The sequence below is a fragment of the Sorex fumeus genome, unplaced genomic scaffold, assembly GCF_029834395.1.
Source record: "Sorex fumeus unplaced genomic scaffold, SorFum_2.1 ptg000024l, whole genome shotgun sequence".
NCBI lineage: Eukaryota > Metazoa > Chordata > Mammalia > Eulipotyphla > Soricidae > Sorex > Sorex fumeus.
Genome location: NW_026606081.1, coordinates 12,739,566 through 12,766,948, shown reverse-complemented (window position 1 = coordinate 12,766,948; position 27,383 = coordinate 12,739,566). Strand labels below are relative to the sequence as shown.

At 38.0% G+C, this 27,383-nt stretch overlaps 1 protein-coding gene across 1 annotated transcript in view; it reads right to left on the bottom strand.

Annotated features, from left to right (window-relative positions):
* SGCZ (sarcoglycan zeta) overlaps positions 1-27,383 on the bottom strand; it is a 1,114,038-nt gene that overhangs the window by 20,723 nt on the left and 1,065,932 nt on the right. The window contains exon 7 of the mRNA XM_056114214.1: positions 6,069-6,141. Within this exon, the coding sequence (XP_055970189.1) occupies positions 6,069-6,141 (73 nt within the window). The remainder of the gene's footprint in view (positions 1-6,068; positions 6,142-27,383) is intronic.

The following is a 27,383-nucleotide window of genomic DNA, read 5'->3' as shown; positions in this document are numbered from 1 at the left end:
CAAAATGTGAAATTTACGTTTCCAGGGAATAATTTAAAGCTTGCAAATCACAATATTTAAACTTTAAATTTTATTCATGGAAGAATAAAAATGATGGAAATATGTCGATTGAAACTTGATTCATTATACAGAGTCCAAAATCCAGATTTTTATGCTATTCTTAGTACAATGAATAGCGCTTAGGTCAAACATTATTTGAACAATAGACATATAATGTATTTTATCACTTTTTATTTTTTGGCTACACCAGGTGGTGCTCAGCACTTACTCCAGGCTCTTTGCTCAGGAATTACTATCGGTTGTGCTTGGGGAACTGTCTGGGATTATGGGCATGGAAGCCGGGTCAGGCAAGCACCCTCCTGGCTAGACCAAAACACAGTCCTTGTATTTCATCACCTCTTACTGTAGAATATAGGTATTCTTTTGAACTGTAACACCTGCAATATTCTTGAGATATAAAAAAGGGGACATTAATATTGGACTATTTCAGATAAATGTACTGTTATTACTGTTTTGTATATGTTTTCTTAGTCTTTTAATACATATGTTTCTACTGAAAAATATCACCTCATATTAAAAAAAATCATAGAAAATCTATTATGATTGTGTGTCGCACATTGGGGGAGGAAAGTCACTACTGGTGGTAGGATTAGTGTTGGAACACTATCCATCTGAAAGTCAATTCTGAATAAGCTATGCAAATAATGGTGACTCAGAATTTTAAAAATTAGTGAAAATAATTTTAAAAGAATAAACTAATTCAAATGCACGAGGCAGGCTGGGAAAGAGCGCAAAAGACCGCAGCGCTTACTTTCATGCTGGAGGAATGGGACTGACCCTCAGCACCACAGGGTCCCGCTCACCACTTATGGGAGCAACTTATTTTTTTTTTAAATTTTATTGAATCACCATGAGATAGTTACAAGCTTTTGTCTCATGTTACAATAACACAATGATCAAACACCCATCCCTTCACCATGCACATTCTCCACCACCAATATCCCCAGTATACACCCCTCTCCCACCCTCCCCCTGCCTACATGGCAGACAATATTCTCCATACTCTCTCTTGACTTTTGGGCATTGTGGTTTGCAATACAGACATTGAAAGGTTATCATGTTCGGTCCTTTATCTACTTTCAACACACAACTCACATCCCGACCAGTTCCTCAAGCCATCATTTTCTCAGGGAGCAACTCTTTAGCACTGAGCTATAAGTATTTCCTTTAAGAACCACCTGTCTGACTCTAAAATAAAAATGAATAAGATATGTGCTTGAAAATTCACATAGAGCTTGCCACTTGTTAGGCAGTCATCAAATAACTGCTAAACAAATATATGATAGAAATCTACATTTCAATGAAATGTTATTTATATTACACAAGGTTTTTTTTGAAATTTTCACTGTAAAGTCCTTTCTTTACAACAACTGTATCATTGTCACTCTATCACTGTCATCCCGTTGGTCGTCAAATTACTCGAACAGGTGCCAGTAACTTTTCTATTCCTCCCAGCACTGAGATTTTAGCAGCCTCTTCTTATTCATCTTTTCCCAATGATTGGAGGATCTTTCAGGGTCAGGGGAATGAGACCTATTGTTGTTACTATATTTGGCATATTGAATATGCCACAGGTAACTTGCCAGGCTCTGCCCGTGCGAGGGATACTCTTGGTAGCTTGCCGAGCTCTCTGAGAGGCATAAATGAGTAGGAAATATCTAATAATAAAAGCGGCCTGAAGCATTTTTACAAAAACAAAATCAAGAAAAATGGCTATGCATTCCTCAAAATAACATTTTATTTTCTTGGTCAGCCAATTTCATCTTATTAATTAAAATTAGAAGTTGATTAGGAATACTTCTTATAGCCCTGAAAGAAAAATTGTCAGCAAGATCTATAAAGATCTCAGACACTCTGCTTTAAATCTTCAGACAACAAATAATTGATTACCTTTATCATAAGGTAATATGATAATTATGGTATTGTAATATGGTAATACTGGTACCCCAGTATGCATGACCTGTGGCGGAAATCTCCAAGCCTGCTCAGAATGCGACTGGGCCTCCTCCACCCAGATACCCCATTTTCCAGTGACCTGGCAGTCACACCCACAAATTGCCCCAGGGCCATCAATGGCCAAGATCCAGAGACTATAAAACAAAGCTCCCAGAAGAGAACAATGCAGAACCTCCTGACCCTGTGCCAGGGTGTCTTCACCCGGGCCCTTCGGAGGGGGCGGGTTGAGTTTTTCTCCCCGCCCCAAGCAGAACCCCAGCAGCTGAAAGCCTCCACAACCCAGCCACAGTTGTGCTCAAGGCCACTCTTCACATGCTCAGATGAGCCTCATGCATGAAGGAACTGGTAGAGGAACCCAGTATTTTCTGGCCTCTGGGAGAGCCTGGCAAGGTACAGAGAGCATCGCACCCACATGGCAAAGCCTGGCAAGCTACCCATGGCATATTCACTATGCTAAAAATAGTAACAATAACTGGTCTCATTCCCCCTGACCCCAATACACCATCGGGCTATGCTAGTATGCGACAGGGACAAATGGAAATGTTACTGGCACCTGTTCAAGCAAATCAATGAACGACTGGACGACAAGTGGTAGAAGTGATCATTACTGGTCTTTACTTCTTTGCTTCTGTTTCAGTTTTCAAATTTAGATCAGTGACATTTACTTTGGGATTCCTAATCTGTTTTGGACACTAGCAAATGATTCAAGTGTAGTTCAATGTTTTAAATGATTGGTGAATAAATTTCTTTGGTTTTGTGTCACACCCAATAATGCTCAGGTGGTAGCCCCGGTTATGTATTCAGGAATTAGTCCTGGTGGTGCTTGGGGACCATGTGGGGGAGATCAAACCCAGGTGGGCCATGTGCAAAGCAAATGTCCTACCCACTATACAGTCTCTTTCGACCCTGATGAATAATTTTTAAATGACAACTAGAAACACTACATATTTGTTATAACTTAATTCACATTCACATGAATTTAAAGATACGGCAGCTGGATAATTAAAATAGAAGTTTCTTCTTATTCCTCTTTTGGCAATAGTTTTTTCATAGTAAAAATTGCGCATAATTACTAACATGTTAAAAGTAAAAAAACACATTTAAACTTAGAAACTACAAGTTTCAAATTGAATGAATCTAAATTATAGAATCTATATTGAAGCAGGCCATAAACAATTGAAATCAATATTAAGCATATAAGTCTTAGTAATACACTTGTAACAGCTGTCACATTCACTCATTCAAGCTGTAAAAGTGTCCTTATTTTAGTTTTGTAAAATAATTCAAATTAACAAACATTTATCAGCCACAGCACTGCTCCTATAACACTATAGATAAGCAATGAACGCGCACTGTTCTTCTAGCACATAATACCATACTAGGTGGAGAGGAGTGAAATAAGTAATTAAATTTAAAAAGTGAAATTTCTAAGAAAAGAGACATAAATCAAGACCATAAAAACCACTGTGAAATCTACATTTCACATATTCTTCGCTGAAATTTTGATGTAGAGTAAATTTTTGGGGGCCCGGGGGGTCTTAGAAATAATTCTTGACCCACCCCGCCCCCAGCGCCATCTTACAGCACACAACAGCAAAGAAGAAAACCGGCTGGAGGGCCCCACAGCTCCCGAAGAATTCTCCAGGTTCCAAACAGAGCCCATATCACCAGGAGGTCCTAGATGGGGTAGTTGCTGCATCCCGCCTTCTCCAGATGGAACCCCGGTGACCAGAGCATAGCTCTGGATGTGGGTACCAGGATATTTTTTCCAAACTGCAATGGGGCCACCCTGGCTCCCAGGCAACCTCTGATTCCGGAAGTCACGCCCACAACCCTCCCCGCAGCACCATCTTACAGCACACAGCAACACAGAAGAAAACCGGCTGGAGGACCCCACAGCCCCCAGAGAATGCTCCAGGTCCCAAACAGAGCCAATATCACCTGGAGGTGCCAGATGGGGTAGATGCTGCATTCCGCTTTCTCCAGATGGAATCCCGGTGATCATGAGCCTCTATAAGCATAGCTCTTGCATGCGGGTATCAGGACATTTTTTTCAAATCTCCTTATATACAAAGTGACCAAAGGAAAGTAAATCATCCAACATTTCTCCCTGAAAATCAGGCTTAACTCTTTTGCAAACCTCAACACCCAAAAGGAGAGAGAGAACAGAGGGGAATGTCCTGCCACAGAGGTAGGGTGGGATGGGGGGGATGCGGGGTTGGAGGGATACTGGGATCCGTAGTGGTGAGAATTGGGCACTGGTGGAGGGATGGGTATTCTAAATAAATAAATAAATAAATAAATAAATAAAAAGAAATAATGTCTTGATCTCTGGAATGTGACTTGTTTTCTTATTGTTAAGTAGCTTGTTTAAATCTATATAAATCAACTACTTTGAATAAAATTTCATAAAGAACTGAAAAGGTTACTATTGCATGAGTATCACTTGTATCACTTGTCATCCTGTTGATCTTCAATTTCCTCAAGCAGACATCAGTAATGTCTCCATTTGTCACTGTCACATGCTAGTGTAGCCCAATGGTATCTGCTCACTCCAAGAACACAAAGAGCTTCAAACCATTTTTTCAGGGTTTTGACGAAGAAGTCTTCGTCATTGTAAGGTAAAGGCAAAAGGTAAAGGCCCTCCCGTTGATCGTCGATTTGCTCGAGCGGGCCCAGTAACATCTCCACTGGAGACTTTGTTGTTACTGTGTCTGGCATATCGAATACTCTCGGTAGCTTGCCGGGCTCTCCGAGAGGGGCGGAGGAATTGAACTTGGGTCAGCCATGTTGGCCGCTTGTAAGGCGGACGCCCTACCCGCTGTGCTATCGCTCCAGCCCTGTATGGCTTATTTTTAGAAGAATATTTTCAAACAATTTTACCAGGACTTTTGTTTACATTTCAGCATTTACACACTCACTCATCTGGATAAAATGCTTTGAGTCTATTTCCTTCTAAAATAAAACAACTTTTTTTGCTTAATATGCTCATTATGTGTTTAAAGCAAGAATATAAACTCTCAAGTTGATATTGTATTTATATTTATAAGTAGTTTTAATGAGTGTTTTATATTTAACTTATGACTAAAAGTAAGTAAAGGCCCTCCCGTTGATCATCGATTTGCTCGAGCGGACCCAGTAACGTCTCCATTGGAGACTTTGTTGTTACTGTGTCTGGCATATCAAATACTCTCGGTAGTTTTCCGGGCTCTCCGAGAGGCTTATGGCTATTTTTAAATATTATAAAAATCAATTCTTGAATAAAATTAATCATAGATGAGTTATATAAAGTATACTTTTTATTACGCAGGGCATTAAAATAGCTTAAAGGTATATAACATGATTTTATATATGCATATGCTGTGAAATGATGAACGCAAAGAATTATATAAAACCTTTTCAATTTCCTAAAGCAACATTACTCACATTAGAAACATGCATGGAATAATGACTAAATTTTAATATTTCTACTTTTATTAATAATTGTGAATGTCTTGAGAATTTTCTGTAACTTTGTCATTTCACAACCTTTCTAATAGTGAGAGCCTTTACATTTTTCTCATGCTAGATACAGCATTGTGTCTGGAAGCACCATTGAGAGTGATAGACTGAAGACAATGAAGTTCTCAGTGTTATGATTACTATGTGAACTCTTTCTATAATGCTTTTTGAGATGATAACTTTCACCTGCTTTCTGCCTCATTTCTTTTAGTCTATGCATAACTTTGTTTCATTTCCAGAATCCCCGTTTTTATCGGTTTGAATTTAAACACTGTTAAAATGATTGTCTTTTCTTACTTTTTCCTATTCTGCTTTTCTGATATATTTATTTTTCTATTTATTGTTCATTTATTAGGGGAAAATACACCAATGATTAGAATATTACACATATTTTTACCCTTAGTCAAATTCTTGACGATCTTTTTACTGTGTAGGCTACAATGCCAATTTGTTATGCAGTATTTAACACAGATAATATTTTAGTATTTTATGTCTTAAAGATAATAAGAAATGATAGAAGCTATGACAAAAGTGTAAGAATAGGAACTTACCTGAGGTCTTGGGAAGGTTCTGCTCTAATGTGAGGTGTCTCCACAGAGTGTCCGAATACTGCTCCTTCAGTGCCTGGGGTGGGGTGGTCAGTGTAAAATAAATTTAATAATTAGTATTAGACAGTGGGCAGGCAAAGTATTATAAATCTCCATTTTATGTACAAATATACTTGCTTATGTGGGAGATCTGTAAACCAGAGTACAAAATGAAATAGAATATTTTGCAAAAGAATTCAAGATTGAGAAAGTTCAAGGAAAGTGAATCTAAATGCCATGTTTTGACCACTTAAAAATGATCTTATCTATGAAAGTTCAAGATGAGAATTCCCCTCGCCTATAATCAAAGAAGAACTGCCTCTTTTCTTCCTCTTCTTTATATTACAGCAAATTTAAGGAGGAATAGGTCACAATATTTGGCTCTATTTTTTTACAAAGATCAAGGAAGAAGATGTGAAGCATGAGCTGTTATGCAAGATATCGTTAATTGCAAAGATATGGGTTTCATGGCACATTTGGTGGCTCTCCCATATACAACTCTTATCTTTGATTAAATGGTCATTCAACAGTAGAGAATAGGGCACCTTACTTTGCCCTCTGTGGAATGAAGACTCTATCTAAAACCATGAATTGCTTTAATTCATTTCATTAGAGTTGACTTCTCACGGAGTCATGGTTATCTGAAGAGGTTATACACTCTCACACTTTCCTCAGACAGCTGGGTCAGCACTATCTAAGTTTGCATTTTATTTTCCAGGTTTCCAAAGATTTCTCATAATTTATCCATGCAGCATAGAATGAATTTTCTTTCCAAAATTCAAAAATGATTTTTAATTAAAATGGTAACAAAACCTCTTTTTCTTAAATTGTACCGAATGATTATAGTTATGTCCTTTAAAACCAATTATGCCTTCTTTTGGTTTATTTTTCTTCATAAACTCTTTGTAAGAATGCTATGTAGTCTCTGAAAATGGCTTCAGCATTAACTTAATAGCAAATTCAGATCACATATATAAATTTAAATGTGCAAATAAAATTTGATTTTGATTGTTGTAAAGAAAATGTAAATTATTTTTATTCGTAGGCAATATAAATATTGGCTGGTAAAAATTCATTAAAATTTATATTTCTTCAAAACAGGAAACTGGAGAGAAGAATAAGGGTTAGGAATTAGTCTTGCATGATGATACATTGATCTTGGTTTGATCCCTGGAACTCTATATGATCCCCTAAGCACCACCAGAAGTGATTTTCTAAAGTAATCCTACAAAGATACGGGAGTCGCCCCTGACTCCAAGACAAAAAATAAAAGAATAAAATAAACATGTTTATTAAAACTAAGTGATCATATAGGGAAATACAGTGTACTTATGAGTTAAGTCTGTAAAAGACAGCAGTTGCTGACCTTGGTACCAAATCCCAGGGGGATAGATCACTCCATAGATTAGATTGGCACGAGGTTTCATTTACGTTATTTTTCTAATAAATAAAGTAATGCTGTGGTAAATTCCTAAGATAATAGATTTTACTCAAGCTGAAAGTAATTGTCATTTGTTGTCATTATTTTAGGATTTGGCAGAGGGTGTTCATAAACCATGCTCAGAGAACCTGGAGTTCACTACTGGTGATGCTCAACCAAGTTTGCACCAGACTGCTCCATGCTTAGCTAATGATGCAGTGCTCTTAGAGTGCAGTTAGATGGGAACAAATGAAGTTTTCAGTGGTGCTGTAGGATGATCATGTGGCACCAGAAGCTGCACCTAGGACCTCATACATGCCAGGTACACTCTTGAGTTTTTGAGCTATCTTCCAGAAGTCCCGGATTAGTTTTAGTAGTTTCAAGAAATTTTAATTGTTGTTTTCTAAAAAGACTCTCAGGTATGTAACTGTTTTTTAACTGCATAAATTATGAGCAATTATTCTTTTATTTGTTCATTTCTGATAATTTTTCAAAGTGATTTTCATTGAGTCATATCAGATATACAAAAAAGTTCACAATAAGTAATAGATTAATGAATTTTCACGAAGTAAATATTTTTTTTTGTAGGAGTACTGCTATTTATTCAGCCACTGATTAGCTGATTGAATTGTGCATGAAGTACACCTTACTTTATTTTCATTTTTTATAATTTCATTTATTGAATCACCATGAGAGCAGTTACAAAGCTTTTGGGTCTAAGTCCCAGTCATACAATGAAACACCCATACCTTTACCAGTGCCCATTCTCCACCACAAAACAAACCCAGTAAACCCCATCCCACACCCTCCCCCTACCTGTGTGGCAGATGGCTTCCACAATACTCTCTCTCTACTTTGATCACATTCAATATTTCGACACCTGACCCACCATTATTATTTGAGATTTTACCCCGACACTCACATCTGCTTAAAAGGCAACAGTAGACAATTTGTGTTCTATTGCTGTTATGAATAACATATGATGTTGCGTGGCTGCAGTAGGGCCATGTGATTTTGAAATTCTGAAATTTTAACACTTAAATCTGGAGGAATTTCTGCCAAAAGCCACCGGGTTTCAAGATTTGCTCCTGAGTCTCTGGGATCATGGCCGTTGAGCAGCTTGACCAGGAGCCAGAGAGGCCATTCGTGGGCGATGACTTGTGGTCTCATTGGGACAGGGAGAACAGAACCGGCTCCACCCCCATCCTGTGAGGCCCAACAGTTTCATCACTGCGGGCCCAAGCCTGACTATCCAATGGCCTCTGAAGGATGACGGCCACCGAGCGGCCAAGGGGGAGCAGATGGAGTGACAACACCACTTCATTTGTTCCCCCTGGGCCGCCAGGGGGAACAGGCCAAGGCACGAAACCTGTTCCCACATGGAGTGGCCCAGCACCGGTAAGCTATTGCAGGGACCGGACGCATTTCTGCCAAAAGCCACTGAGTTTCTAGATATGTTTCTGAGTCTCTGGGATCATGACCGTTAAGCAGTTCAATCAGGAACCAGAGAGGCCATGCCTCCAATTATATAGCCGAGCTGGAGGTGGTTTGTGGGTGTGTTTCCCACATACCTAACTTTTGGCCATTTACTTTCTTGGTAAACTTTGTCCCAAGATTTTGAGGTCTGGCCAAAGGCAGAGCAGCAATTTTGGGATATCTGGAAGTCTGAAGTTGCCATCAGGCTGCTGATGCACTCGTCTCACAGGTACAGATTGACCTGCTGGCAGCATCATACCCCCAGGAAGTGAATATTTTTTAAGAAACATCCTGATCAATGACAAATGCAATATTAGACAACAGACTCATTATTAATAAAGAGTTTGCCCTTTTAATAATTTATGAGATATTTTATTTCTGGGAGTAGGAAATTCTTTGGGATTGATCTTTAGACTAGCAGTTTTAGGTAAAACTCTCAGTTTTTAATTGTAATGGGAGTGGCATTATATTCCAAGGTATATAATTTTATATCCAAGGAAGTAACTCCTTTGGCATTTTATAATAAGACAACTTCCAGAAAGAATAGTTAGCCATGAATAAAGTTTAAAAGTTAATTTATACTATTCTATGTTTTTAAAAACTCTCCAAATGAAATGCAGAAATAAGATTTAAAGAATAGCAATACTATTTATTTTCAAACACAGAATGCTTATTGCAGTCATTGTATGTTAGCATTATATATCACTGACAGTCAAAATATAAAGCTGAAAAGTTCAATTTTCCAATGAAGATCAAAAACTCATAGAAATATGATTTCAAGTAGCACTGTAGCACTGTTCTCCTATTGTTCATCGATTTCCTCAAGCAGGCCCAGTAACGTCTTCACTGTGAAACTTGTTGTTACAGTGTTTGGCATATCGAATACGCCATGTGGAGCTTGCTAGGCTTTGCTGTGCAGGCGATATACTCTTGGTAGCTTGCCTGGCTCTCTGAGAGGGACGGAGGAATCGAACTCCGGTTAGCCATGTCGGCCACATGCAAGGCAAACACCCTACCACTGTCCTATTGCTCCAGCCATAATAGACAGAAAATAATCGATAACTTTTAACAAAAGATTCAAAGTAAGACCAGGAAGATAGGACAAAGGCTTGGAGTGTGTTCTTTGCATGAGGCCACCATTTTGATCCCTGCTATTCAGTGCCACCACCAGCTCTGTCAAGTGTGGCCTTTGTGACTCTCCAGCACTGCTAAGGAGGTTTTGGCAGGATTCCTCATCACTGGACAGAAACTATATTGCATTAACTAATCCAACTCACCAGTTTCACAAGAAACAATATTTTGTTCTGGGGATATCCAAAGATTCTCAAGGCATACTCTTGGCTCTGTGTTCAGGGATCACTCTTAGAGGTGCCTGAGGACTTTATATAGTGAAGGAAAAACCAGGGTGGCTGCAATCACCTGAGGGGCTAATTTGAAAACTGAGTAAAGATAATTAACTTTAAATGCAGACTTCCAGATAATGAAAAAAACTACTTTGCTGTTCTACTTTCTTTTTGTCTCATAATGAGCCAAAGGGGCAACAATTAATAAGGAAAAATGTAATGTTATAAAATGGAATTAGTGAGGGAAGATTAGAAAACACCAAAGCACAGCATAAAAGTTAATTTGTTTAAAGTACACATTTTTCATGAATTGAGAAGTTTTTTAAATGTCAAAGTATAAATGATGCCAAATTTGGTAATTAAAATATCAGACACCAAGTTAATAAAATTAGCTAGCCTTTATACTGAAATTATAATAAAATTAACTTGGTGAAAAATAGTTAAATGAAAATAAAAGTGAAAATAGTAAAAGAGTATAATATTTATAAGAAGCAAATATATACTAAAATGTTTTGCAATTTATCTAAAATTTAAGATGAAGGAACTCCAATCTGGTTTCATCAGTTATTAGTTAACTTTTATTTACTAAAAATAATATAAGTTATTTATTTTCACATCAGAAAAAGATGGTATATGTGAAATTCCTACAGGGTAATCTAGAAACTAACAATACAGAAAACCAAAAGGAAATTGATGAATACATATAAATTTGAATACTTTTTCTTTTTTGTCAAAAAACTTTTTCCTTTTTTGTCAGTTTTTGACACTGGAGAAAAACTGTTCCTCGGAACATGTGACAGAAAAGGCATCGGAGGTCCCTGTCAACACGAACTAGGTCATGAGCATTGATTCATTCTAATGCCTAACAACCCAAATCAGACAATTACACTTGAATAGATGTGGCTCACTGCCAGCAGTTTCTATCTTTGTTGTCTACGCACCAACATCCAATTATGATGGAGAAATTGAGAAGTTCTACATGGAGAGGGAGAAGTTCTATAAAGAAGACCATACCTTCTACAGGATGATTGTCGGTGATTTTAATGTCAAGATAAGACCAAGAAGATCAGCTGAAGAACTCCACATTGGGACCCATGGCCTTGAATGGAACGAACAGAATGAAAGATTGTCTGAGTTCATCATGTCAAGCAAGACTATCAATGGTAACTCAGAGTTCCAAAAGGCTGAATCTAAATGTTGGACTTGGGAGTCTTCCGGTGGATGGTTCCACAACATAAATGACCACATCATATTTAGTCAATGGTTTTGCCTGACCGATGCCACTGTTGTCCCAAAATTCCAAACAGGATCAGACCACTGTCTCCTTCATGCAAAATTCTACTTCACAGAGTGGGGAGAAAGGGCTGCAAAGTTTAAGAAGAGAACTCCCAGAATGACCACCAACTAGGAGCACTTTGGTACTATTGGTACTTTGGTTCTATTGATGCAACATGGGAAGAGACTATAAAACCCAGCTGCGCGACATCTTATCATCTCATTCCTATTTTGGACAAATTGGCAAGCTACTGAATGTAACTTGCCCACACAGCAGAGTCTGGCAAACTCCCCATGGCATACCCAATATGCCAAATAACAGTAACAATGAAGGGTCTCATTCTCCTAACTGAAAGAGCCTTGAATATGGCATATTTTTTAAAAAATCTCCAGGCGAGGACGAAGGAGACATTACTGGGGACTGCTCGAGGCAATCGCGAATAACAGGATGGTCATGATCGTCGTGATCGTGAGGGAACATGGGAAGATGCTGTCATTGACATCATTGACAAGGAATAAAATCGACTGGTTCAGCACCTCCATGATTGTGCAAGGAACATACACACACACAGAGAGAGAGAGAGAGAGAGAGAGAGAGAGAGAGAGAGAGAGAGAGAGAGAGACATGGCCACAAAAACATGCCTGTCTTTGAAAACTCTTGACCTTATTTGCCACAGTGGCTGGGCTCAAGCTTCAGGCAACTGCAAGCGAACGTCCAAGCTCGCAAAGCATTGCAGAGCATTGATGAAAAAAACCTCAAAGAGAGAAGAGCAGTAGTGCTGGCCGATATGGCAGAAGCTGGGAAAAGCATTAGCAACACCCGCCTGTCCTTCACAAACTACAAGACCAAGATGACTGCCCTCCGATGTCCTGATGGATCTATTACATCTTCCAGAAAGGCAATGGAGAAGATTACCAATGACTTCTGCTCGGATCTCTTCAATAGCCACGTCCACCTGCCTGCATACCAATTTCCGCAGGATGGATATGTTGTTTCCAAGTTCTCCCTTCCGAAATCTGACATGCCATTTTGTAAGTAAGGAACTGAAAAGCACCTGGCCCAGAAAAGGTCAGTCCCGAACACATGAAGAATCTGCCATCAGTACTCATCAATACACTGACTCGGCTCTTCACATGCTACCTGTTTGAATGCAAGGTTCCATCCCAATGGAAAACCAGCAGGACTGTACTACTGTGCAAGAAGGGAGACATCCATGACATTGGCAACTATTGCCCGATCTTCCTGTTGTCTGTCGTCTACAAGCTGTTCACTTGACTCAGCCTAAATAGGATTGGCAGAACACCAGATAAAGGACAACCATGTGAGCAAGCCGGTTTTGGCAAAGGATTCAGCAGGATAGATCATATATTCACACAGTAACCAAGCTCATTGAGGTTTCTCAGGATTTCAAGATGCCACTCTATCTAATGTTCATTGATTTAAAGAAGGCCTTTGATTCTGTTGAGACTGAAGCTTTCATTAAAGACCTAGCCAAACAGGGCATTCTAACTCTATACATCAGGATCCTCCATGTGCTGTATTACGGATTGACTACCAGGATCTCACCATTGTATAAAGAAATGATCATCCATTTCAAGAGAGGGGTTAGGCAGGTTGATACCATTTCACCGAAAATCTTCAAGTGCCACCCTCGAGAATGTTATGAGACAACTGGATTGTGAAGGAATGGGAGTGAAGATAGACGGTTGGCAACTACACCACCTCTGCTTTGATGATTAGATCGTTCTAATAACACGAAACATTTGCCAAGTGGCACAAATGCTGGCTGACTTTGACCATGAGTGTGGAAAGGTCAGACGATAGCTGAGTCTCATGAAGACAATGTTTATGAGAAACAGTCTCATTCCTGACGTTCCATTCACTCTCAATGGAACGAACATCTCCAAATGCAACAGTTATGTGTATCTAGATCGAAAAGTCAACTTGATGAATAACCTGGCACTCGAATTGCGCGGAAGGAAAAGAGCGGCTTGGAATGCCTTCAAGAGTGTCAAAGAACTAGCTAAGAGGAAAAAGAACCTCCGGCATATCTCTTTGATTCCACTGTTCTTCCTGCATTAACATACGCCTCAGAGTCTCCCTATTAGTCTACACTATCCAGATCTCCCAAAGAGGAATCAAAAGTGCTGTGCTTGGAGTTATCGTGGTTCACTCAAATGAGGAAAGAATCCAGAGTTCTGAACTCTGTCAATGGTCAAGAATCAGGGATGCTGACTCATTTACCAAGACATCGAAAATTAAATGGACTGGACACGTAATGAGATTTGGAGATGAATGCTGGACTAGAGCCATTACCATTGGATTCCAAGGGATGTCAAAGGATCACGTGGCCACCCACCTATGAGATAGTCAGACTTCTTCATCAAGACCCGGAACGATTGGTTTGAGGCTCTTTGTGATCCTAGAACATATCAAGAGTTGTCATTGGGCTACACTAGCACGTGACAGAGACGAATGGTGACGTTACTGGTTCCCGCTTGAGCAAATTGATGATTAATGGGATGTCATTTCGGCCGCGCGAAATCTTAACAGAACTTTTTTTTGGAGCGATAGCACAGCGGGTAGGGCGTCTGCCTTACACGCGGCCAACATGGCCGACCTGAGTTCGATTCCTCTGCCCCTCTCGGAGAGCTCGGCAAGCTACCGAGAGTATTCGATATGCCAGACACAGTAACAACAAAGTCTCCAATGGAGACGTTACTGGGCCCGCTCGAGCAAATCGACGATCAACGGGAGGGCCTTTACCTTTTACCTTTTTATTGTCTTATTTCTACTTTGGACAAACTTGCAGGCTATCGAATGTAGCCTGCCCACAGGGTAGAGTCTGGCAAACTCCCCGTGGCGTACCAAATATGCCAAATACCAGTAACAATGATGGGTCTCATTCTCCTAAATAGCCTTGAATATAATCTCAGGGCTAGGATGAAAGAGACGTTACTGGGGCCTGCTCGAGACAATCGACGAATAACAGGATGATGAAATGAAAAAAATGAAATGGGATGTCATGTGATCAAATGATATCTTTTTTGACTACATAACACTTGGTGTTAATTGCTATGTGGAACATTCTAAAGATCGAAATGTCCAGTTAGTTTTTATTGCATAAATACACTATTCTTCACATAATTAGAAGAAGGAACTTTACAGAAAAAATATTTACAAGTATATGTATGTATATATAGATATGTATATACATGAATGCTATTAAGATAAGAAAAACTGCTACAGTTGTAAATTTCAGGAAAAAATACTGGATATCATAGACATGATAATTTCTGCATTCAGACTAAGTTTAAGGACCACATATTTTTTTCTCAAAAGAAAAACAATTATATATAGACTATGATCCACTTTATTTTGAAAGGCAACTTAATTCATAAGAACATATCAGCCTTTACAAACTCTTCATATAACTTTATATACTCAATATTAAATTAATATAAAATATACAGTGTAGCACTGTTTTCTCGTTGTTCATTGATTTTCTCAAGTTGGCACCAGTATTGTCTCCATTGTGAGACTTTTGTTACTGTTTTTGGCATATCAAATATGCCATGGGGAGCTTTCCAGGCTCTGCCATGAGGGAGGAATACTCTCGGTAGCTTGTCAGGCTCTCCGAGAGTGATGAGTATATCAAATCCAGGTTGGCCACATGCAAGGCAAACGCCCTACCTGCCGTGCTAAGAGATATTTATTTATTTATTGTTATGTCCTTCCTCATGACATGGATATTCTCAAGACATCGCTTAACCATTTCTATGTTTAGGAGGTAATAAATGACTGAAGTGTGCAGAATCTTATTACTTATGAATTTACAGGGCTTTGTCTTAATTTTTTTGTTGTTTTTTTCCCTTTATTTTTCCCTACCCCTCTTTTCTTCCTTGGAATAATTTTCAAAATCAGCAACAACTGGAACCAGTGAAATATAAATCCAACAGCCATAGAATTACAACAATTTGAAAGTATTCATGTTTTCAACACTCTGCTGTTTTCAACACTGTGCTGTATTTTGCTCTTTCATTCTGAATATTTTCCTGTTTCTGAATTTCTCTCTAGATGTTAGACATAATAAACCTAAAACCTGCACTATTCCTTTAGAATCCTAAAATGTAATGTCAGTAGGCCTGGCAATTAAAAAAAATCTATTCACCATAACATCTTCCTTATCTTAAATCAAAATATTTCTGTTACATGGGCTGTTACACATTATATATAACTATATTTAATATAGTTATATGAATATGAGTTCGATTCCTCCGCCCCTCTCGGAGAGCCCGGCAAGCTACCAAGAGTATTCGATATGCCAGACACAGTACAACAAAGTCTCCAATGGAGACGTTACTGAGCCCGCTCGAGCAAATCGAATACAAGTATATTTAATATAGTTATATGAAATAAAACTATATTTAATATCTCTTTGGGTGTTACTCTATTTTCAATATTATCATCTACTTATCATCACTACAACAGGAATCAGTGATATACATTAAAATCATTCATCTGAGAATAAATAGTAGAGGAAAAGTGGATCAACAATAAAGAATGTCAGTCAGCAAAACTCCTGCTGAAGTTTAACCAGATATTCATCCTAGTTATGAAAGGATGGTTAACGTATGCTAATAAATCAGAGTAATAAACTTCATTGACAAAAAATTCACCTGGTCCTATGAATAGATTGATCTTGGTAAGATTCACATACCTTTATAATAATATAAAAAAATCAGTAATTTGGGAAGCAAAGAAACATACCTCGACAAAGTAAAGGTCATATATAACAAAATTACTGATATTATACTCAATGGACACAGAGGAAAATAAATGAGGCAGGTAGCAGAAGAATCAGATGAGAAGTAACGGGACAGGAGTCAAAGGCTTGGGTACATCAGTGGTGCAGAGAAATTGTCTAGTTATATATGTCCAAACTGCAGACTCAATATCCTTATATGTAAGAGATCTAAGCCACAAAAACAAAACTTAAAAATGTGTCTGTCAAGAAGGCAGACTGGGGAGTGAGGTGTGATTGTGAGAGAACCTGGAGACACTGATAGAGGGAAGTTGGCACTGGTGGTGTAACTAGTGCTGAAACACAGAAAACCTAAAACTCAACTCTGAATAATGCAATAAAACTTAAATAACTACAAAAACTCATAAACCAAAAATATTAGTGTTCCCAGCATCTTTTCAATTATATAGCAACTAAAATAAAATTCAGTGAAATGTAGCAATCTCTCCAACCACTAGTTTCATGAGTTCTGTTGCAGATAGAATTTTACAGAGCACTGGCTTTGAAAGGATGTGTGATCAGTAGTACAGATCAAAGCATAGATACCATTATTGCCATTCAGTGGCTACCTGGATCCTGGGAAAACAAAGACTATCATTCAGTCTTCGGCTGATAGCTAAAAGACACGCACAGAATAAAATGGCTGTGAGAAACCATCCATGTAGGTCTCTGACTGGTCCAATAACAAGATTTATTTGGGGAGAACAATGATTATATAGGGGTAAAAAGGAAAGGAATGCAGTCCATGCAGAGCGTGAGAAATGAGGAGCATGATGTAAGGGGAAGGGCAAGCCTTAAGTTGAACTTTGAAATCTAAAATTTAGAGACTATTAATAGAGTCTTAGATGTTAAATGTAAATATGATTTAGTAACCCAAGCTCTTCTCAGTAAATTGAGGAATCCTATAGTGTAGCTGATTATGTAAGAGAGAGAAATGTGCAAATAGGAATTGAAATATAAACTGCTTCTTTTCAAAAATGTAAAAGGTAAAGGTAAAGGCCCTCCTGTTGATCGTTGATTTGCTCGAGCGGGCCCAGTAACGTCTCCATTGGAGACTTTGTTGTTACTGTGTCTGGCATATCGAATACTCTCGGTAGCTTGCCGGGCTCTCCGAGAGGGGTGGAGGAATCGAACTCGGGTCGGCCATGTTGGCCGCTTGTAAGGCGAACGCCCTACCCGCTGTGCTATCACTCCAGCCCTTCAAAAATGTATAGAATATAATTAAATTTTATCCTAATTTTTAAAAACTAGGGGAAAATAAAAATAAAATGCACAGTAAGCCTTTTACTAATATGATGGCTATCTTTTCTTCTGTGTTAAATACTTATTAGCTCTCCTGTGTAAGGTATAATTGAATTGTATCGCTTCCATAATTGAAGAGAAAACAGTCATTAATTACACCAGAGAATGAGGTTCCATTTTAAAGGCACTGGAAAGGTGAAAGAAGGAATAGTGGTATCAGACATCTTGGTTAGAACAGTCCTTTTATCAGTGCGAAATCTGAGACATAGAATTTTGAATTGGTGAAAGTGGAGGGGGCAGAGTGATAGTATCTTGGGTAGAGAACTTGCCTATTGCTACTTTTTTTTTTTTATTTTTCATTAAAATGTACCCTGATCTCTTCTATTTTGTTTGTTTTTTTTTTTTGAGGATTTTTTTTTGGAGAGGTCCAGAAGGAGATATGGATTTAAATGTAGATCACTATGGGTCAGAAAAATAACACAATTTGAAACTTTGTCCACAAGGCAAAGAAAGATAAAACAATATGGCTCTTTATCCATTCCATCCTTTCCGCATTTCATGAAAATATTAGATAGAAACATAAATTCATGCAATAGAGTAGAAATGAGATCCAAGAATACTTCATCCTGATTTCACAGGTCAAGTACAATTTATATTGATTCATTACGTACAGAGCTGAACCTAACCAAATGAGTATTTCAGATTCTTTGGATAACTTCCCAACTTAACTTTTTCTTTATTTCATCTCTTTTGGCCAAAATATAAAGTAGAGAAGTCTTAGACTGTACTTAGTTTTATTTATAGGAACTATTTTTTTTACTTTATTCTAATTTGTTCTTTGATTTCTCACAAGTAACTCCTTTGGATTTCATTTGTACAATTAGGATTTGAATATTTGAATGACACGATCTATAAGGTACTCTAAATTTTTAAGTCACAGTTAAATTATGTTTTTCAAAAATGTCAAGACATGTATGTATACTGTAATTAAGCTCATTTCTTCTTAAATGCATGTGGAAATGAGTTTGCCTCTCCCAACTGATAGAAAATAAATCATTTGAAGAAAGGTATGAAATGATAATGTTGGAAAAAGTAAATTATTTGATCTCATTTTTTAAATTTTATTAAACATTTTCTTCTCAATACAAAAAGCATCATTACCCGTTTTTAAAAAAGCATTAATATTTTTTAGCATGTAATAGCTCTCCAACTTGTTGTTTTCAAAAATCTAAATAGTATTTCTGTTTTCAGTAAATTTCATAAAATACAACCTACACATTGCTAGATTGACCGTACGAAACTTATCAATATCTCTCACATGTACAAAAACCTATAATTATCTCCTTAGATATTGCCTTCACCCAGAATTCAAAGATTCCAAATTCCAATATTTTGTCCTCCATTCAACCTCTTGAACTTCTTTAAAAATCAAAACAAAACAAAACAACAACAACAACAAAAAACCCTTCAAATGAAATACCTTGACTAAGTTTCCCATCTTTTATGGTAATTTATTTTCTGCAGACATTTTAAGTTTATTGCCTGTAAATCATTTGAAACTTATGATAACTTGACTGAAATGTATCTCTTTAGCCTACCAAACAGTGATGTGCCTGCCTATGCAGAAAGGTTATGTCCCACCCTGTACTGTGGTGCTGTTTGATCATAGATGGTCTAGAGGTCACAAGGGCTACATTTGATGGAGCCTGAGTGACCATTTTATCAGAGGTGATCAGATCTGGGTCCCTGAGTATGCATAGTATGCAACCCTGGTCACTCTCGATACCTCTCTATCCCCAGAAAGAAAAAAAATCCAAAGGCTCTTTCTCCTGAAAAGTTTTTGCTGTTGTTTTAATTTTAATTTAATTATGTTAGAAACCATATCTCAAATGCTCAAGTCAGAAATTGGGAAAGTGTACGAGTTGCACTTTTTTGTTGTTGTTTGTTTGGGGGGCCACACTTGGCATTGCTCAGGGATTACTCCTGACTTTGTGCTCATAAATTATTATTGCTGGTGATACTCAGAAATCACATTGGATGCTGGCAGTCAAACTCAGGTAGGCCACATGCAAGAGGAATGCCCTAACCACTGTGCTATCATTCCCACCCAGGATATGCAATTTTTAAAATGTGGTGTCATTATTTATTCATTTCCACTTAAAGATCACTTTCACTTTCCCCAACTGTTTCTTAGTCCTACTGTAAATAATATTCTGAAACACACAACTATCTGTGTAAAAAAGTAATTTAAAATTTTTGGAATCAAGCCATCTAAAAAAATTAAACTCAAAAACTTTACTAAAGTCTAGCTTTTGGCAGTTTTATTCAATTTTTACTTAAGTGACAACAAAACTTTCAGATTTTGAAATGCTTATGGAAGTCTCATGAATACTAATTCTTTGCAGATATTCCAGAATCATTTTCCCTACTTTGATGATTATGTTACTTATTCTTCAGGATTTGAGACTGATGTCTTTTCTCTGTAAAAAAAAGTTTTATATCCTTGATGCACTGCTTTGTATCTCCTGTGAAAACTACCACATTGTTTTGTAATTCACTAAAAATACAATTAGTAACTCATGACATTTCTGAATTCAAGGTCTTTTTCAGAATAAATTTTGAATATTTAGACCAGACCTTGAGTTTCTATATATATATAATTTAGAATTAGTAAGTAAAGAATTGGAAAAAGAGAATAAAAGCATGAATAAATTAAATTTTCTATTTTATTATTGATATGCAAATCATGCCATTTCTGTTTCCAGTATAGTTCTTTGCTTAATACTTTAGTACAAATACATTTATTAATATCCTGATGTGATGAACTGAATTCATTGAAATTGTTATTATGTCCATAACCAATGTAATTTTTTCTGGTAAACTGGGAAACAATAGTTATATTGTTCTTTCTGATAAAAAAATATGTTGTTTGAGATAGAAAAACAAGCTGTCAGTATTTCTGAAAATAAATTATCTGAAAATCTCTTGGTTTCCATTCAATAGCTTTTATATTTTTAAATATATCTCTAAGCCTTTTAACTTGAATACGAAAGCATGCCCTCTCACATTTCTGAAGAATTTCAATATATAAAAATAGATAATAGAAAAGATCCTTCATGATCAGTTGGAAAATACATTAAGATAACACTCTTTTCTTCAAGATGAAGCATGACTCAAAACAAGTGATATATAACTAACAGAAAAATAGAAAATTCATCAGTAGTGAAAATGATGCAGTCTCTTCTTGATCTTCTAGTTTATAAACTATAGATTGCTTGTCTTTTCCACTATCACTTCTTTTTCCTTATTTTTTATGGATAGATATCTGCATTTATTTATTCTTCGTATAACTTTTGCCTGTGGCTGGAACCGGAGGTCTTCAGCTGCCATGGCTCTGCTCAGAGCAGGGAGGGAAACTCAACACGCCCTCTTCCAAGGGGCTCCAGTGAGGACAACCAGGCATGGAGGCAGGAGACTCTGCACTGTTCTCTTTTGGGAGCTGGGTTTTATAGTCTCTGGGTCTTGGTCATTGATAGGATTACACTGCGCCGGGGGGGGGGGGGGAGGGGGCTGTTGATGGGTGTCATGCCTACATACTGGAAGATGGGGAAACTGGGTGGAGGAGGCCCAGTCCAATCCGAGCAGGCTTGGAGATCTAAGCCCCGGATCCCGCACACCTGGGTTCCTTTGCCAGTTCTTCATACGTGAGGCTCATCCGACCACTTAAGACCACTCTCCACACTTCTCACACTAGGCCCAGAGACTATAAAACCCAGCTCCAGGAAGCGCATGGTCGCATTTGTGGCCATGTGACATCTTATTATCTAGTTCTTACTCTGGAGAACCTGGCAGGCTACCAAAAGTATCCATATCAAATGAGGCACTTTCTAAAATCTCAGGGCTAGGATGAAGGAGATGTTACTGGTGCCTGTTCTATCAAAGAACAATCAATCAAAGAACAACAGGATGACAGTGATACAGTGATACAGTGAACTTTCGCCAAAGCAAAAATAATAGAAAATTGAGAGTATGTCTGAAGGAAAGAGAAAATGAAATAATTTTAAGAACGGTTTTATGTGCTTTGATAGAAATATGCATACAGGAAAAAGATGTACAAATAACAACTCTTTCAAATGCCTACCACACACCGCCAAATTAGAATAGTCAGCACATATTTCTTTATTCATTCCTATGATATATATATTTTAATTTTTTAACTTTTTATTTTTTTCATTAGTGAAACACCATTTGGTACAGTTATAGACTTACAAATTTTTGTGCTTGGGTTTCAGTTATACAATGAGCAAGTACCCATCCCTCCACCAGTGACCATCCTTCAACACGACGGGTCCCAGCATCCCTCCAAACCCCCACACCCTCCATCCCACCCTGCCTCTGTGGCAGGGCATTCCCCTTTGTTCTCTCTCTCTTCTTTTGGGTCCTGTGTTTTGCAAGAGAGGCACTGAGTGGCAATCATATTTGGTCTATATTTTACTTTCAGCATGCTTCTCACACCCTGGGAGGATCCTCACAAAACCCTTTATTTGGTGCTCTCTTCTCTATCTGAGCTTCATTTTCCCCCTAGCACATGTGGCTGGCCTCCAAGTCAAGGAGCAAAATTCCTGGTACTAATCTCAGACACTCCTGCATGTTAGTCTCCCATTTTGTTGCTTTATGTTCCCCAGGTGAATGCAATATTTCTGTGTCTATCCTGCTTTTTCTGACTCATTTCGCTTAACATGATACTTTCCATGTAGTACCACTTGTATGTAAATTTCATGACTTCATCTTTTCTAACAACTACATAGTACTCCGTTGTGTAAATGTACCAAAGTTTCTTTAACCAGTCATCTGTTCTAGGGCACTCAGGTTTTTTCCAGATTCTGCCTATTTTAAAGAGTACTGCAATGAACAAACAATTGCAGATGTCACTTCGACTATACTTTTTTGCCTCCTTGGGATATATTCCCAGGAGTGGCATTGCTGGGTCAAGTGGGAGATCAAATTCTAATTTTTTGAGAATCGTCCATACTGTTTTCCAAAAGGTTTGGACCAGTCAGCATTCCCACCAGCAGTGAAGGAGGGTCCCTTTCTCGCCACATCCGTGCCAGGACTGGTTGCTTTTGTTCTTGTGGATGTGGGCCAGTCTCTGAGGTGTGAAATGATATCTCATTGTTGTTTTGATCTGCATCTCTTTGATGATTAGTGATGAAAAGCATTTTCTGATGTGCCTCTTTGCCATTCGGATTTCTTCTTTGAGAAAGTTTCTGTTCATTTCATTGCCCCATTATTTATGGGGTTGGATGTTTTCTTCTTGAGGAGTTCAACCAGTACTTTATATATCGTTGATATCAACCCCTTGTCAGATGTGTATTTGGCTAATATCCTTTCCCATTCTGTAGTCAGTCTTTGTATTTTGGTCACTGTTTCTTTTGAGGTGCAGAAGCCTCTTAGTTTATGATAGTCCCATTTATCTATCTCTGTTTTCACTTGCTTGGCCAGTGGCGTGACATCTTTGAAGATACCATTAGCTTCAATATCATGGAGGGTTTTGCCAACTTTATCTTCAATGAACTTTATGGATTCCGGTCTGATGTTGAGGTCATAAATCCATTTTGATCTTACTTTTGTGCATGGCGTTAGACAGGGATCTGAGCCCACTTTTTTGCATGTAGCCGTCCAGTTTTACCAGCACAATTTATTAAAGAGGCTTTCCCTGCTCCATTTCACTTTTCTTGCCTCCTTATCGAAGATTAGATGATCATATACATGGGAGGAGATATCAGTATTTTCAACTCTGTTCCATTGGTCTGCAGCTCTGCCTTTGTTCCTGTACCTTGCTGTTTTAATTATTACTGCTTTGTAGTAGAGCTTGAAGTTAGGCAGGTTGATTCCTACCATTATCTTTTTCCCAAGAATTGCTTTAGCTATTCATGGGGGCTTATTGTTCCATATAAATTTCAGGAGTGTTTGCTCCATTTCTTTGAAGAATGTTATGGGTATCTTTATAGGGATCGCATTGATATATGTTTTGCCAGAAATAATATATCGTTGCGATAGCACAGCGGTAGGGCATTTGCCTTACAAGCGGCCAACTTGGCCAACCCGAGTTCGATTCCTCCGCCCCTCTCAGAGATCCCGGCAAGCTACCGAGAGTATCTTACCCACACAGAAGAGCCTGGCAAGCTACCCGTGACTTATTTGATATGCCAAAGACAGTAACAACAAGTCTCATGACGGAGACGTTACTGGGCCCGCTCGAGCAAATTGATGAACAATGGGAGGACCGTTACCGTGAATATGTCATTGCAAGAAATATAATGCATACGTTGCCATTTGATTCCTTACTTATTGTTTGTGTTGTTTTGTGCCACACTTGATGGTGCACATGAGTTACTCCTGAATCTGTACTCAGGAATATATTCTTGAGGGTGCTGAGGGGACCTTATGGGATACCAGGGTTTGAACCTGGATCACCCAGGTGCAAGGCAAATGCCCTATGCACTGTACTATTTCTCCAGCCCCTGGTCTCTTATTTTAATAATCACATATGCACACCATTATTCATTACAGCACTTAGCACCATAGTTAAGATAGGGAATTAGCCTAGGTGTTGGATAATGAAGGTATTGTACACATACACAGTGGAATATTATGCAGTTGACAGGAAGGATGCAATCATGCATTTACAACAACTTGAATGGAACTGGACTTAACTGAACTGTCAGAAGAAGTCATATTAATTGAACTAAGTCAGAGAAGCAAGAAAAATACCAGATGTTATCACTTATCTGTGTTGTATGGAATAACAAGACAAAGGAATGCAAGGTATCACGGTCATGGTCATGGTCCTCCCGTTGTTCATCGATTTGCTTGAGCGGGCCCAGTAACGTCTCCATCATGAGACTTGTTACTGTGTTTGGCATATCGAATATGTCACGGGTAGCTTGCCAGGCCCTGCCGTGTGGGATGCACAGTATCAAAGTGAGTATACCTAGATGATCCTGGACACTAAAAAAAAGAAAACAAATAAGGATAAGAAAGGAAAGAAAACATGGGGAGAAGCAAGAGGAAGATGATTGAATAATAGACAGAGGCTTCAGATACACTGGCAGTATAGAATTGTGATGTATCTATATATCTGAACTGCAGAACTCACAACACTGAATAAAAAAGATCCCAACTATGAAAACCCAACTACTTAAAAATATGCTTGTCAAAGATGCAGTTTGGAGAGTGAGAGGAAAACTAGGGATATAGGTGGAGGGAAGTTGTACTGGTAATGGAATTGGTATTGGAAAATTGTATGCCTCAAACCTAACTATAAAAAATGTTGTTAATCATGGTGACACACACAACAATTAAAAATTACTAAAGAAAAAAGAAACAATATGTTTGAAGACCTGGGAAAATCTTAAGAGATGTTACCAAGAGCTTAACTATATTAATAATAGTAACAAAATGACATTGGAAGGCAGCTATATGAATCAATACTATAGGGCAGCAATTTACATATTTCTACCCCCCCCAAAAAATCAGTGGGAAGTTGTCCAACAGAGATGATGCCTTACTATCTTCAATGATTATGTATATCACATTTGTTTATAGATACATATGCAAGTTCATTTACAAAAAATTTTAAGTTTAAAAATAATTTGCATAATTAAAGATTGATAACTCTATAAATAACCTCATAAATATAAGTCACATAGTGAAGCCATCCCAATTGGAATATGAAAGTAAGCAGGGCTTTCAACTTAGTATCCCATTAAACACAGTCGGATTAAACATAATACAGTCAGACTTTTATTTTATTTCAAAATATATAAATGGTTCAACAACATTAAATTTTCACCTGTCATTTTCAGAATCTTCTTGCAAATGTAGGCAAAGCGATAATCTGGAACTTCTGTGCAAGCAACTTGCCATAATGTGTAAACTTTCATACATTTGGTAATAACCATTTTTTTAAAAAAATCAGGTAAAAAATAAAAGTCTCACAAGCCTATCAAATAACGATGGGACAGCATGATATACATAGAGAGATCTAAAGTGGAAAACATCTAGAGACACAAATATTAGAAAGAAATTTTACTGCAAAAAATTTTCTTTAATCCTGTTGTCTCTAGTTTTTTTTTTTGTTTTAGCACTTGGTTTATTAGATTTACACTGTGATTTTTATGGCATCATTTGCTATGTTATTCATTGAATGCAAATAGGTAAACAGTCCATTTATTATTGTTTTCTACCCTCAAGAGAATTGTAGTGCTACCTCTAATTAATCTAAAGAAATGCAGGGTTATAATCATGTACTATACGTTAATTTCCACTGAAACAAGACTTCTTCACAAAAAAAACACTCATCACACCAAACTAAAATTAGCATCAAAATATGTACATTATTTTTAGGCTAATTTCAAGCAAACCATGTCTTTAAACTTTACACATACTATAGTATAATTAGGTTGAAATTAATAGTTTCTTGCTAAGCACAGGGGTCTTCAGAAATGCTTGGCTTTTGTCAATGTATTCTCTTTATCTAGCAAGCCAATGATCCTTAAAGATGATGAGTCATTTTGCATATATACATATGTCCATTGTCATTGATTATCAGACAAGTGCAAATAAAAACAATAATGAGTTATCAGTTCAAAGTGTGAGAAATATCTGTATCACAAAGGTCAAAATTAACCTTTGTTACTGGGGATCCAATGCACAAGTTATCCTCATTCACTGTTATTGGGATTGGAAACTGATCCAGCCTCCACAGTTAAAAGTTTAAAGACTTAAAAAAAACAGAATTATAAGTACTATATAATTCGGTAATATCACCCTTTGTTTTATCTCTCACGAACACAAGCACACTAATTTTAAAAGATATATAAACACTCATTTCATCGCAATATTTTTCTAAATACTGCCTCTGCGCCTGGCTGTCCTTATCGGGGCACCTTGGAGGAGGGAGGGTTGAGTTTTCCTCTCTGCCCTGAGCAGAACCCCGTCAGTTGAAGACCTCTGGGATCCAGCCAAAGCCATGCTGAGACCACTCTCCACAGGCTTGAATGAGCCTCACGCATAAGAGAACTGGCAGAGGAACCCAGGTGTGAGGGACCCGGGGCTGAGATCTCCAAGCCTGCTCAGTTCGGGACTGGGCCTCCTCGACCCATCTTTCAGTAACTAGACTCCAACTGCCATGTAACCCCTTCAATGGCCAGGATCCAGAGACTATAAAACCAAGCTCCTGGAAGTGTGTGGCTGCATTTGTGACCGTGCGACCTCTTATTCTCTAGTTCTCGCTCTCAGAGAACCTGGCAGGTTACTGAGAGTATCATACCTGCATATGTGCCTGACTTGGAACATCTGTAAAGGTGATTAGAGGCTGCTCCAAAAGCCTCCATCCCTTTCAGAGAGCCCGGCAAGCTACCAAGTGTATCCCGCCCACACGGTGGAGCCTGGCAAGCTACCCATGGCATACTTGATAAGCCAAAAACAGTAACAATGATGATCTTCATTCCCCTGACCCTGAAAGAGCCCCCAATATGTCATTGGGCTACACTAGCATGTGACAGGCACGGATGGAGACGTTACTGGGCCCACTCGAGTAAATAGATGAACAGCGGGGTGATAGTGATAGTGATTTTTCTAAAGAGTCAAGATATGGAAACAATCTAAGGGTCCAACAACATATAATTGGATAAAGAAATTGTGGTACATATAC